The sequence below is a fragment of the Nerophis ophidion genome, linkage group LG06 (assembly GCF_033978795.1).
Source record: "Nerophis ophidion isolate RoL-2023_Sa linkage group LG06, RoL_Noph_v1.0, whole genome shotgun sequence".
Lineage (NCBI taxonomy): Eukaryota > Metazoa > Chordata > Actinopteri > Syngnathiformes > Syngnathidae > Nerophis > Nerophis ophidion.
In genome coordinates this window covers 8,833,300-8,848,317 of record NC_084616.1, presented here as the reverse complement: position 1 = coordinate 8,848,317, position 15,018 = coordinate 8,833,300, and the positions used below count along the sequence as shown (strand labels likewise).

General features: G+C 34.4%; 1 protein-coding gene across 1 annotated transcript in view; it reads left to right on the top strand.

Moving 5' to 3' along the window:
* The window catches only part of plxna2 (plexin A2), an 801,241-nt gene that overhangs the window by 442,596 nt on the left and 343,627 nt on the right, over positions 1–15,018 (top strand). Inside the window, exon 4 of the mRNA XM_061902603.1 lies at positions 505–639. Within this exon, the coding sequence (XP_061758587.1) occupies positions 505–639 (135 nt within the window). The remainder of the gene's footprint in view (positions 1–504; positions 640–15,018) is intronic.

Sequence of the window (15,018 nt, the reverse complement as noted above, 5' to 3'; positions counted from 1 at the left end):
TTGGGGGCTAGGAATCACTAATAAGCCGGAGTATTTTGAAGGCAGATTTCTTGCCGGGACATACGGTACAATACAATCGGCAAATAAGTCTTTAATGAGCATTCCTCAACTTCATTCAGTCTTTTTTGCCACGTGTGCCAGCTTTTTTGAACCATTTTGCAGGCAATATTTGCAAAAATTGTTAAATATCTTGTCTTTTGCAGTTTTATTCAATGGAATATAAGTAAAAATGATTCACAAATCGTTGTATTCTCTTTTTATTCAACGTGACGACTTCACTGCTTTTGAGGTTTTGGATAAAAGACAACAAAACCGAAGGGAAAATTAGGAGCTTTTGTTGTGAAATCCTATTGATTTTGACGAGTGTTTGACACAAACGTGTACGTTATTGATGGTACAAGTAGGGCTTTAAGACCCGGTCTCCCGGGACTATTCAACGTCTTCACAGGACTCCTATTGATCTTGACTGCCATGTGACGGAAAAAACGCTTCTTTCCCGCCCAGATCCGCGTGGACGGCCCCCCTGACGGCGGCGTCCAGTACGAGACGGTGACGGTGATGAAGGACGGCGCCCCCATCCTCCGGGACATGGCCTTCTCGCTGGACCGCGCTCACCTCTACGTCATGTCGGAGCGACAGGTAGGTGACATTGCCGACATTTTCCGGGGAAAAAAAAGGAAAAAAAGTTGAAAAGCGCCATGGCCCCGCCCCCTCAACACTACACCCCCCGTGCGGGGCTATAAATAATCTGGGTGGTGGCGTTTGATAATGAAAGTGAACAATGAGGGCGGCCGTGACGGAGGAAAATAGAGAGGAGTGGAACGAAGACGAAGTACACTTGGCTAAGGGGGAAGGGACAAACCTCCGTTTGTCCCTTCTCTTATCCCGTGAAGTCACGTCTGTCTGTCCCGCGTTGGCACGGGCGGCCTCGTCCGGTGACGGGCGACCTGTCACCGGACGAGGCGTGTGCGTGTTCGGGGAAGGACGGGCGGGCGTTAACGTGATGTGGGTTTACGTGAATGGACATACAGATTTTAACATGATGGTGGACGTGTAGGACCGTAATTATACCTACATTTTGAGTGTATGTGAAAGGACATACATTTGACTACATTTGATATGTATAGCATGTGGAATGGATCGATAAAATCTTACAGTATATTGTAGCTTTATGTGACTGGACAAACAGATGTCAACATTATGGGTGGACGTGTAGGACCATAATCATTCCTGCATTTTAAGGGTATGTGAAAGGACAGACATTTGTCTAAATTTTACTTGTATAGCATGTCAATGGACAGATAAATACTTATATTGTAGGGTTATGTGAACGGACAAACTGATTTTAACATTATGAGTGGACGTGTAGGACCATAATTATACCTACATTTTGAGTGTATGTGAAAGGACATACATTTGTCTACATTTGATATGTATAGCATGTGGAATGGATCGAAAAAATCTTACAGTATATTGTAGCTTTATGTGACTGGACAAACAGATGTCAACATTATGGGTGGACGTGTAGGACCATAATCATTCCTGCATTTTAAGGGTATGTGAAAGGACAGACATTCGTCTAAATTTTACTTGTATAGCATGTCAATGGACAGATAAATACTTATATTGTAGGGTTATGTGAACGGACAAACAGATTTTAAAATTATGAGTGGACGTGTAGGACCATAATTATACCTACATTTTGAGTGTATGTGAAAGGACATACATTTGTCCAAATTTTAGTTGTGTAGCATGTGAATAGACAGATAAATACTTTTATAATGGGTTATGTGAATGGACATACAGATTTTAACATGTTGGTGGACGTGTAGGACCATGATTATACCTGCATTTTGAGTGTATGTGAAAGGACATACATTTGTCTACATTTGATATGTATAGTGTGTGGAATGGACCGATAGAATCTTACAGTATATTGTAGATTTATGAGAATGGACAAACAGATGTCAACATTATGGGTGGACGTGTAGGACCATAATTATACCTATATTTTGAGTGTATGTGAAGGGACAGATATTTGTCCACATTTGATATCTATAGCATGTAAAAGGACATAAACATACTTATATTGTAGTGTTATGTGACTGGACAAACAGATGTCAACATTATAGGTGGACGTGTAGGACCATAATTATACCTACATTTTGAGTGTATGTGAAGGGACGGATATTTGTCCACATTTGATATCTATAGCATGTAAAAGGACATAAACATACTTATATTGTAGGGTTATGTGACTGGACAAACAGATGTCAACGTTATGGGTGGACGTGTAGGACCATAATCATTCCTGCATTTTAAGGGTATGTGAAAGGACAGACATTTGTCTAAATTTTACTTGTATAGCATGTCAATGGACAGATAAATACTTATATTGTAGGGTTATGTGAATGGACAAACTGATTTTAACATTATGAGTGGATGTGTAGGACCATAATTATACTTGCATTTTGAGTGTATGTGAAAGGACATACATTTGTCTACATTTGATATGTATAGTATGTGGAATCTCACAGTATATTATAGCTTTATGTGAATGGACAAACATATGTCAACATTAAGGGTGAACGTGTAAGACCATAACTATACCTACATTTTGAGTGTATGTGAAGGGACAAATATTTGTCCACATTTGATATCTATAGCATGTAAAAGGACATAAACATACTTATATTGTAGGGTTATGTGACTGGACAAACAGATGTCAACATTATGGGTGGACGTGTAGGACCATAATCATTCCTGCATTTTAAGGGTATGTGAAAGGACAGACATTTGTCTAAATTTTACTTGTATAGCATGTCAATGGACAGATAAATACTTATATTGTAGGGTTATGTGAACGGAAAAACTGATTTTAACATTATGAGTGGACGTGTAGGACCATAATTATACCTACATTTTGAGTGTATGTGAAAGGACATACATTTGTCTACATTTGATATGTATAGTATGTGGAATGGACCGATAAAATCTTACAGTATATTATAGCTTTATGTGAATGGACAAACAGATGTCAACATTATGGGTGGACGTGTAGGACCATAATTATACCTAGATTTTGAGTGTATGTGAAGGGACAGATATTTGTCCACATTTGATATCTATAGCATGTAAAAGGACATAAACATACTTATATTGTAGTGTTATGTGACTGGACAAACAGATGTCAACGTTATGGGTGGACGTGTAGGACCATAACCATTCCTGCATTTTAAGGTATGTGAAAGGACAGACATTTGTCTAAATTTTACTTGTATAGCATGTCAATGGACAGATAAATACTTATATTGTAGGGTTATGTGAATGGACAAACTGATGTCAACATTGTAGGTGGACGTGTAGGACAATAATCATAGCTGCATTTTTAGTGTAAGTGAAAGGACAGACATTTGTCTACATTTGATATGTATAGCATGTGAATGGACAAATGACTACTTATATTTTAGGGTTATGTGAGTGGAAAAAATGATTTTAACATGAGTGGACGTGTAGGACCATAATTATACTTACATTATGAGTGTACGTAAAAGGACATACATTTGTCTAAATTTTAGTTGTGTAGCATGTGAATAGACAGATAAATACTTTTATAATGGGTTATGTGAATGGACATACAGATTTTAACATGTTGGTGGACGTGTAGGACCATGATTACACCTACATTTTGAGTGTATGTGAAAGGACATTCATTTGTCTACATTTGATATGTATGGCATGTGGAATGGACCGATAAAATCTTACAGTATGTTGTAGCTTTATGTGAATGGACAAACAGATGTCAAACAGATGACAAACAGATGACATTATGGGTGGATGTGTAGGACCATAATTATACCTACATTTTAAGTGTATGTGAAGGGACAGATATTTGTCCACATTTGATATCTATAGTATGTAAAAGGACATAAACATACTTATATTGTAGTGTTATGTGACTGGACAAACAGATGTCAACGTTATGGGTGGACGTGTAGGACCATAATCATTCCTGCATTTTAAGGGTATGTGAAAAGATAGACATTTGTCTAAATTTTACTTGTATAGCATGTCAATGGACAGATAAATACTTATATTGTAGGGTTATGTGAATGGACAAACTGATGTCAACATTGTAGGTGGACGTGTAGGACAATAATCATAGCTGCATTTTTAGTGTAAGTGAAAGGACAGACATTTGTCTACATTTGATATGTATAGCATGTGAATGGACAAATGACTACTTATATTTTAAGGTTATGTGAGTGGAAAAAATGATTTTAACATGAGTGGACGTGTAGGACCATAATTATACTTACATTATGAGTGTACGTAAAAGGACATACATTTGTCTAAATTTTAGTTGTATAGCATGTCAATGGACAGATAAATACTTATATTGTAGGGTTATGTGAACGGACAAACTGATTTTAACATTATGAGTGGACGTGTAGGACCATAATTATACCTACATTTTGAGTGTATGTGAAAGGACATACATTTGTCTACATTTGATATGTATAGTATGTGGAATGGACCGATAAAATCTTACAGTATATTATAGCTTTATGTGAATGGACAAACAGATGTCAACATTATGGGTGGACGTGTGGGACCATAATTATACCTACATTTTGAGTGTATGTGAAGGGACAGATATTTGTCAACATTTGATATCTATAGCATGTAAAAGGACATAAACATACTTATATTGTAGGGTTATGTGACTGGACAAACAGATGTCAACATTATGGGTGGACGTGTAGGACCATATTCATTCCTGCATTTTAAGGGTATGTAAAAGGACAGACATTTGTCTAAATTGTACTTGTGTAGCATGTCAATGGACAGATAAATACTTATGTTGTAGGGTTACGTGAATGGACAAACAGATGTCAATATTATAGGTGGACGTGTAGGTCCAGAACCATGCCGAAATGTTGTATGTATGTGAAAGGACAGACATTGGTCTACATTTGATATATATAGCATGTGGAATGGACGGATAAAAACTTACAGTATATTGTTGTTTTATGTGACTGGACAAACAGATGTCAACATTATGAGTGGGCACGTAAGACCATAATTATACCTCCATTTTGAGTGTATGTGAAAGGACGGACATTTGTCTACATTTGATATGTATAGCATGTGAATGGACAGATACATTCTTATATTGTTAGGTTACATGAATGGACCGCACCGCCCATTCCCCCAGTGAAGCAGAACTGGCACAAACATCTGCGAGCTTCTTCTGGGTGGTTAGTTTTATTTCACGCCGCACACAAAACAAGCTTTGTTTCCGTCAGTCAGTTCGCCTGCTGGGAGAGTAAAAATATCAGCAAGTCAGGTCGGATCTCATCATCTGCAACACGACAAACACTTTCTTCCCTCTAACTTGCTTTTGATGCACCTTTGTGTCTCCATAATGTTTGCTGTTCTGGACACACAAGCGCAGTGACACATTATCCGTTAGTATGTGAATGGAGAAACACATTTATGCTGGATGCGACGTTTTCATGGCAGGCATGGCACATATGATTTTTTTGTACTGTATGCGAATGGACATACGCGCTCTACAGATACAGTTGAACAGGAAGACACATGTTTCCATTATGTGAAAGGATAGATGGGTATTCAACATTTGAGTGTTTACAAAATATTTTTTTACCTTGAAAATCAAATGTTTCCTTAAAAATCAGTGTTTACTTAAAAAGTCTACTTTTTCTTTAAAAATCAGTTTTTACCTTGAAAATCAACTTTTTCTTTGAAAATCATCTTTTACCTTGAATATCAGTTTTTACCTTGAATATCAAATTTTTCCTTAAAAATCAGTTTTTACCTAAAAAATCTACTTTTTCTTTAAAAATCAGTTTTTACTTTAAAAATCAGTTTTTACCCTGAAAACCAACTTTTTCCTTGAAAATCAGTTTTTACCTTAAAAATCACGTTTCCTTAAAAATCAGTTTTTACCTTAAAAATCAACTTTTGCCTTAAAAATCAGATTTTACCTTAAAAATCAAATGTTTCCTTAAATATCAGTTTTTACCTTAAAAATCAGTTTTACCTTAAAAATCAAATGTTTCCTTAAAAATCAGTTTTTACCTTAAAAATCTACATTTGCCTTAAAAAAAAATTTTTACCTTGAAAATCAACTTTTACCTTGAAAATCAACTTCTGCCTTAAAAATCATTTTACCCTGAAAATCAACTTTTACCTTGAAAATCAAATGTTTCCTTAAAAATCAGTTTTTACCTTAAAAATCAGTTTTTACTAAAAATCAACTTGTGCCTTGAAAATCAGTTTTTACCTTGAAAATCTACTTTTTCCTCAAAAATAAGTTTTTACCTTAAAAATCTACTTTTTCCTTAGAAATCAGTTTTTACCTTGAAAATCAACTTTTACCTTGAAAATCAGTTTTTCCTTAAAAATCAAATGTTTCCTTAAAAATCAGTTTTTACCTTAAAAATCACGTTTCCTTAAAAATCAGTTTTTACCTTAAACATCTGTTTTTACCTTAAAAATCAACTTTTACCTTAAAAATCAAATGTTTCCTTAAATATCAGTTTTTACCTTAAAAATCAGATTTTAACTTAAAAATCAAATGTTTCCTTAAATATCAGTTTTTACCTTAAAAATCAGTTTTTACCTTAAAAATCAAATGTTTCCTTAAAAATCAGTTTTTACCTTAAAAATCACGTTTCCTTAAAAATCAGTTTTTACCTTAAACATCTGTTTTTACCTTGAAAATCAACTTTTGCCTTAAAAATCAGATTTTACCTTAAAAATCAAATGTTTCCTTAAATATCAGTTTTTACCTTAAAAATCAGATTTTACCTTAAAAATCAAATGTTTCCTTAAATATCAGTTTTTACCTTAAAAATCAGTTTTTACCTTAAAAATCAAATGTTTCCTTAAAAATCAGTTTTTACCTTAAAAATCACGTTTCCTTAAAAATCAGTTTTTACCTTAAAAATCAGTTTTTACCTTAAAAATCAGTTTTTACTTTAAAAATCTACATTTGCCTTAAAAATTTGTTTTTACCTTGAAAATCAACTTTTACCTTGAAAATCAACTTCTGCCTTAAAAATCAGTTTTTACCCTGAAAATCAACTTTTACCTTGAATATCAAATGTTTCCTTAAAAATCTGTTTTTACCTTAAAAATCAGTTTTTACTAAAAATCAACTTGTGCCTTGAAAATCAGTTTTTACCTTGAAAATCAACTTTTATCTTGAAAATCAACTTCTGCCTTGAAAATCAGTTTTTACCCTGAAAATCAACTTTTACCTTGAAAATCAAATGTTTCCTTAAAAATCAGTTTTTACCTTAAAAATCAGTTTTTACCTTAAAAATCAACTTGTGCCTTAAAAATCAGTTTTTACCTTGAAAATCAACTTTTACCTTGAAAATCAGTTGTTACCTTAAAATCAGTTTTTACTTTGAAAATCAACTTCTGCCTTAAAAATCAGTTTTTACCCTGAAAATCAACTTTTACCTTGAAAATAAATTTGTTTCCTTAAAAATCTGTTTTTACCTTAAAAATCAATTTTTACTAAAAATCAACTTGTGCCTTGAAAATCAGTTTTTACCTTGAAAATCAACTTTTTTCTTGAAAATCAACTTCTGCCTTAAAAATCAGTTTTTACCCTGAAAATCAACTTTTACCTTGAAAATCAAATGTTTCCTTAAAAATCAGTTTTTACCTTAAAAATCAACTTGTGCCTTGAAAATCTGTTTTTACCTTAAAAATCAACTTTTACCTTGAAAATCAGTTTTTACTTTGAAAATCAACTTCTGCCTTAAAAATCAGTTTTTACCCTGAAAATCAACTTTTACCTTGAAAATCAGTTTTTACCTTAAAATCAGTTTTTACTTTGAAAATCAACTTCTGCCTTAAAAATCAGTTTTTACCCTGAAAATCAACTTTTACTTTGAAAATCAAATGTTTCCTTAAAAATCAGTTTTTACCTTAAAAATCAGTTTTTTACTAAAAATCAACTTGTGCCTTGAAAATCAGTTTTTACCTTGAAAATCAACTTTTTCCTTGAAAATCAACTTTTAACTTAAAAATCAGTTTTTACCTTAAAAATCTACATTTGCCTTAAAAATTTGTTTTTACCTTGAAAATCAACTTTTACCTTGAAAATCATTTTTTACCTTGAAAATCAACTTCTGCCTTAAAAATTGTTTTTTACCCTGAAAATAAACTTTTACCTTGAAAATCAAATGTTTCCTTAAAAATCTGTTTTTACCTTAAAAATCAGTTTTTACTAAAAATCAACTTGTGCCTTGAAAATCAGTTTTTACCTTGAAAATCAACTTTTATCTTGAAAATCAACTTCTGCCTTAAAAATCAGTTTTTACCCTGAAAATCAACTTTTACCTTGAAGATCAAATGTTTCCTTAAAAATCAGCTTTTACCTTAAAAATCAACTTGTGCCTTGAAAATCAGTTTTTACCTTAAAAATCAGTTTTTACTAAAAATCAACTTGTGCCTTGAAAATCAGTTTTTACCTTGAAAATCAGTTTTTACCTTGAAAATCAACTTCTGCCTTAAAAATCAGTTTTTACCCTGAAAATCAACTTTTACCTTGAAAATCAAATGTTTCCTTAAAAATCAGTGTTTACCTTAAAAATCAGTTTTTACTAAAAATCAACTTGTGCCTTGAAAATCAGTTTCTACCTTGAAAATCAACTTTTACCTTGAAAATCAACTTTTACCTTGAAAATCAAATGTTTCCTTAAAAATCAGTTTTTACCTTAAAAATCAGTTTTTACCTTAAAAATCAACTTGTGCCTTAAAAATCTGTTTTTACCTTGAAAATCAACTTTTACCTTGAAAATCAGTTTTTACCTTAAAATCAGTTTTTACTTTAAAAATCAACTTCTGCCTTAAAAATCAGTTTTTACCCTGAAAATCAACTTTTACCTTGAAAATCAAATGTTTCCTTAAATAATAGTTTTTACCTTAAAAATCAGTTTTTAACCTGAAAATCAACTCTTACCTTGAAAATCAAATGTTTCCTTAAAAATCAGTTTTTACCTTGAAAATCAACTTTTAAGTTCAAGTTAAAGTAGCAATGATTGTCACACACACACACACACATTAGGTGTGGTGAAATGTGTCCTCTGCATTTGACCCATCACCCTTGATCACCCCCTGGGAGGTGAGGGGAGCAGTGAGCAGCAGCGGCGACGCGCCCGGGAATCATTTTGGGTGATTTAACCCCCAATTTCAACCCTTGATGCTGAGTGCCAAGCAGGGAGGTAATGGCTCCCATTTTTATAGTCTTTGGTATGACTCGGCTGGGGTTTGAACTCACAACCTACCGATGTCAGGCCGGACACTCTAACCACTAGGCCACTGAGTAGGTTTTTCCTTAAAAATCAGTTTTTACCTTGAAAATCAGTTTTTACGTTTTGCTTGTGAGCGAATGGACAGACAAGTAGATTGTAGACGCAGGCAAATGAACGCACAGGTGTTTACAATTGTCATTTACAGTGTATGAATAGACAAACATATGTTTATGTATGTATGTATGTATGTATGTATGTATGTATATATATATATATATGTATATATATATATATATATATATATATATATATATATATATATATATATATATATATATGTATGTATGTATATATGTATGTCTATATGTATGTATGTATATATGTATGTCTATATGTATGTATGTATGTATGCATGTATGTATATATGTATGTCTATATGTATGTATGTATATATGTATGTCTATATGTATGTATGTATGTATGCATGTATGTATGTATATATGTATATATATACACAGACAGATGTTAGAAACGATTGTTAAATGTTAATTGATGAGATATTATGTGTGCTTATATGAAGGTTTTTATGGTTGAAACTAAACTATTACGTATTTAGATAATGGGTGAATGTGAATGGATAGACAGATGTAAGAGATTATTGATCCACACCTGACATCCACTGTAATGATACCAATTACAAGAGCATATCTAGTCGATACTACTATAATATTTTTTTTTGTCACTAAATATTTTTTTCTTTAAAAAAAAAATAAAACAATAAAATTATGTTTATAAAGTCAGTAAATATGTCCCTGAACACATGAGGACTTTGAATATGACCAATGTATGATCCTGGAACTACTTGGTATCGGATCGATACCAAAATGTGAAATGTAAGTCTAAGTGAGACCTACATAGAGGTTTTTGTTTCATGTCTCTACAACATTCCTACCGGAAGTTACAAACAGTTTTGTCTGTGTTTTCTTCCCAAGAGCAATTTTGTCTGAGTTTTATTCCTAGGGGGCGCTAGAGCGCAATTTTAAGTTTTGGGGTTTGATTTTTTTATTAGATTGCAATTTTCGCCAGTCCTGATGTGTGTGTCCAGTATTACAAACCTTTTGTTTGAAGGGGTACTGGCCAACTTCCTGTTGGTTTTTGCTGAAGGATGTCGATGAATGAAATGTAGGTCTAAGTGAGACCCACATAGAGGTTTTTGTTTAATGTCTCTATGACATTCCTACCGGAAGTTACAAGCAATTTTGTCTGTTTTTTTCTTCCCAAAAGCAGTTTTGTCTGTGTTTTATTCCTAGGGGGCGCTAGAGCGCAATTTTAAGTTTTGGGGTTTGATTTTTTTTATTAGATCGCATTTTTCGCCAGTCCTGATGTGTGTGTCCAGTATTACAAACCTTTTGTTTGAAGGGGTAATTGCCAACTTTCTGTTGGTTTTTGCTAAAGGATGTCAATGAATGAAATGTAGGTCTAAGTGGGACCTACATAGAGGTTTTTGTTTAATGTCTCTATGACATTCCTACCGGAAGTTACAAGCAATTTTGTCTGTTTTTTCTTCCCAAGAGCAGTTTTGTCTGTGTGTTATTCCTAGGGGGCGCTAGAGCGCAATTTTAAGTTTTGGGGATTGATTTTTTTATTGGATCGCAATTTTCGCCAGTCCTGATGTGTGTGTCCAGTATTACAAACCTTTTGTTTGAAGGGTTAATTGCCAACTTTCTGTTGGTTTTTGCTAAAGGATGTCAATGAATGAAATGTAGGTCTAAGTGGGACCTACATAGAGGTTTTTGTTTCATGTCTCTATGACATCTCTACTGGAAGTTACACGCAGTTTTGTCTGTTTTCTTCCCAAGAGCAGTTTTGTCTGTGTTTTATTCCTAGGGGGCGCTAGAGCGCAATTTGAAGTTTCGGGCTTTGATTTTTTTTAGTAGATCGCAATTTTCGCCAGTCCTGATGTGTGTGTCCAGTATTACAAACCTTTTGTTTGAAGGGGTAATTGCCAACTTCCTGTTGGTTTTTGCTGAAGGATGTCAATGAATGAAATGTAGGTCTAAGTGAGACCTACATAGAGGTTTTTGTTTAATGTCTCTATGACATTCCTACCGGAAGTTACAATCAATTTTGTCTGTTTTTTTCTTCCCAAGAGCAGTTTTGTCTGTGTTTTATTCCTAGGGGGCGCTAGAGCGCAATTTTAAGTTTTGGGGTTTGATTTTTTTTATTAGATCATAATTTTCGCCAGTCCTGATGTGTGTGTCCAGTATTACAAACCTTTTGTTTGAAGGGGTAATTGCCAACTTTATGTTGGTTTTTGCTAAAGGATGTCAATGAATGAAATATAGGTCTAAGTGAAACCTACATAGAGCTTTTTGTTTCATGTCTCTATGACGTTCCTACCGGAAGTTACAAGCAATTTTGTCTGTTTTTTCTTCCCAAGAGCAGTTTTGTCTGTGTTTTATTCCTAGGGGGCGCTAGAGCGCAATTTTAAGTTTTGGGGTTTGATTTTTTTTATTAGATCGCATTTTTCGCCAGTCCTGATGTGTGTGTCCAGTATTACAAACCTTTTGTTTGAAGGGGTAATTGCCAACTTTATGTTGGTTTTTGCTAAAGGATGTCAATGAATGAAATGTAGGTCTAAGTGGGACCTACATAGAAGTTTTTGTTTCATGTCTCTATGACATTCCTACCGGAAGTTACAAGCAATTTTGTCTGTTTTTTCTTCCCAAGAGCAGTTTTGTCTGTGTTTTATTCCTAGGGGGCGCTAGAGCGCAATTTTAAGTTGTGGGGTTTGATTTTTTTAGTAGATCGCAATTTTCGCCAGTCCTGATGTGTGTGTCCAGTATTACAAACCTTTTGTTTGAAGGGGTAATTGCCAACTTCCTGTTGGTTTTTGCTAAAGGATGTCAATGAATGAAATGTAGGTCTAAGTGAGACCTACATAGAGGTTTTTGTTTCATGTCTTTACGACATTTCTACTGGAAGTTACACGCAGTTTTGTCTGTTTTCTTCCCAAGAGCAGTTTTGTCTGTGTTTTATTCCTAGGGGGCGCTAGAGCGCAATTTTAAGTTTTGGGGTTTGATTTTTTTTAGTAGATCACAATTTTCGCCAGTCCTGATGTGTGTGTCCAGTATTACAAACCTTTTGTTTGAAGGGGTAATTGTTAACTTCCTGTTGGTTTTTGCTAAAGGATGTCAATGAATGAAATGTAGGTCTAAGTGGGACCTACATAGAAGTTTTTGTTTCATGTCTCTATGACATTCCTACCGGAAGTTACAAGCAATTTTGTCTGTTTTTTCTTCCCAAGAGCAGTTTTGTCTGTGTTTTATTCCTAGGGGGCGCTAGAGCGCAATTTTAAGTTGTGGGGTTTGATTTTTTTAGTAGATCGCAATTTTCGCCAGTCCTGATGTGTGTGTCCAGTATTACAAACCTTTTGTTTGAAGGGGTGATTGCCAACTTCCTGTTGGTTTTTGCTAAAGGATGTCAATGAATGAAATGTAGGTCTAAGTGAGACCTACATAGAGGTTTTTGTTTCATGTCTTTACGACATTTCTACTGGAAGTTACACGCAGTTTTGTCTGTTTTCTTCCCAAGAGCAGTTTTGTCTGTGTTTTATTCCTAGGGGGCGCTAGAGCGCAATTTTAAGTTTTGGGGTTTGATTTTTTTTAGTAGATCACAATTTTCGCCAGTCCTGATGTGTGTGTCCAGTATTACAAACCTTTTGTTTGAAGGGGTAATTGCCAACTTCCTGTTGGTTTTTGCTAAAGGATGTCAATGAATGAAATGTAGGTCTAAGTGGGACCTACATAGAGGTTTTTGTTTCATGTCTCTACAACATTCCTACCGGAAGTTACAAACAATTTTGTCTGTGTTTTCTTCCCAAGAGCAATTTTGTCTGGGTTTTATTCCTAGGGGGCGCTAGAGCCCAATTTTAAGTTGTGGGGTTTGATTTTTTTAGTAGATCGCAATTTTCGCCAGTCCTGATGTGTGTCCAGTATTACAAACCTTCTGTTTGAAGGGGTAATTGCCAACTTCCTGTTGGTTTTTGCTGAAGGATGTCAATGAATGAAATGTAGGTCTAAGTGAGACCTACATAGAGGTTTTTGTTTAATGTCTCTACAACATTCCTACCGGAAGTTACACGCAGTTTTGTCTGTTTTCTTCCCAAGAGCAGTTATGTCTGGGTTTTATTTCTAGGGAGCGCTAGATTTGGGTTTGATTTTTTTTAGTAGATCACAATTTTTGCCAGTCCTGATGTGTGTGTCCAGTTTGGTGAGTTTTGAAGCATTTTAAGGGGGTCAAATTACAGCTCAAAGAGGCAAAAATGACATGTTTTTAGGAAACTTTTGTTTTGAAGGGGTTTTTGCCAACTTCCTGTTGATTTTTGCTGAAGGATGTAAGTGTATGAAATCTAGGTCTAAGTCAATCTAAATATTTTTTTCGCCAGTCCTGATGTTTGTGTTAAATTTGGTGAGTTTTGAAGCATGTTAAGGGGATCAAATTACAGCTCAATAATAATAATAAAACCTTAGAAATACAATAGTCTTCTGTCCCAAAGGGACATTCGGTCCCTAATAAATAAATACTCCCCCACAGAGCTCCTCATTGTTATCGCGAGCCAAACGTGTGTTTGATGCCATCCCTGCTTCGTCCTCGCCGCCGCACAAATAGAGACCACACCATCCCGCTCAGGTGCGACAGCTTCGGGCCGCCAGACGGCGTGCTGGAGCGCCATCTTGCAAGTCTGGCCTCCACCGCCGATGTTGGCGGGGCTCTGCGGCTTCACATCAAAGGCTGGTTTCATGTGAGGAATAAACGGGAAGAAAAGAGCGGCTGATTAAGCAGACGGACTTCAGAGTGGAGACGTCCGCGCCACCATGTCACCTTCAACGACCTTCAAGACGTCTTCGGCTGTAAAAAAAACGGTTCGAGTAGCAATGATAGGCACACACACACACACACACACACACACACACACTAGGTGTGGTGAAATGATCCTCTCCATTCGACCCATCACCCTTGTTCACCCCCTGGGAGGTGAGGGGAGCAGTGAGCAGCAGCGGTGGTCACGCCCGGGAATCATTTTTGGTGATTTAACCCCCAATTCCAAGCCTTGATGCTGAGTGCGATGCAGGGGGGTCACGGTTCCCATTTTTATATTTTTGTGCTATAATCTGTCATTATTGGAAGGAAGGTCTTGGGCATGTATTTCAAATTATTTGATTCTGGTTACTGAAAAACATTATGAATAAATTATAAAAAAAGATTTAAATATTTTTTTTCTTTATGAATAATAATATAAATTACATTTATATGTCTAAATAAATACAATTACTACTAAGTACTTTGATGAATTACTTTTTAACTATATTTAATATATTAAGAAGATAATTAAATGATATTAAAACAATTAACCTTCTTAATATTACATATATTATTTATACAAACAGGTATTGCAAATAATTGTATTGTCTACAATAAACTGTACTCTATTAACAATATATAAAATAATTGTATTTGTAAAATTAATTTTAATAAAAACTACACGTTTTAAATATATTCAAAAATAAATTGAATCATCCTATTTTTGAATACCATAAATATAATATATATTAATATATGTGTATGTATGTATGTATGTATGTGTATATGTATATATATATGTGTATATATATGTATATATATACATATATATGTATCTATATATATATATATGTAT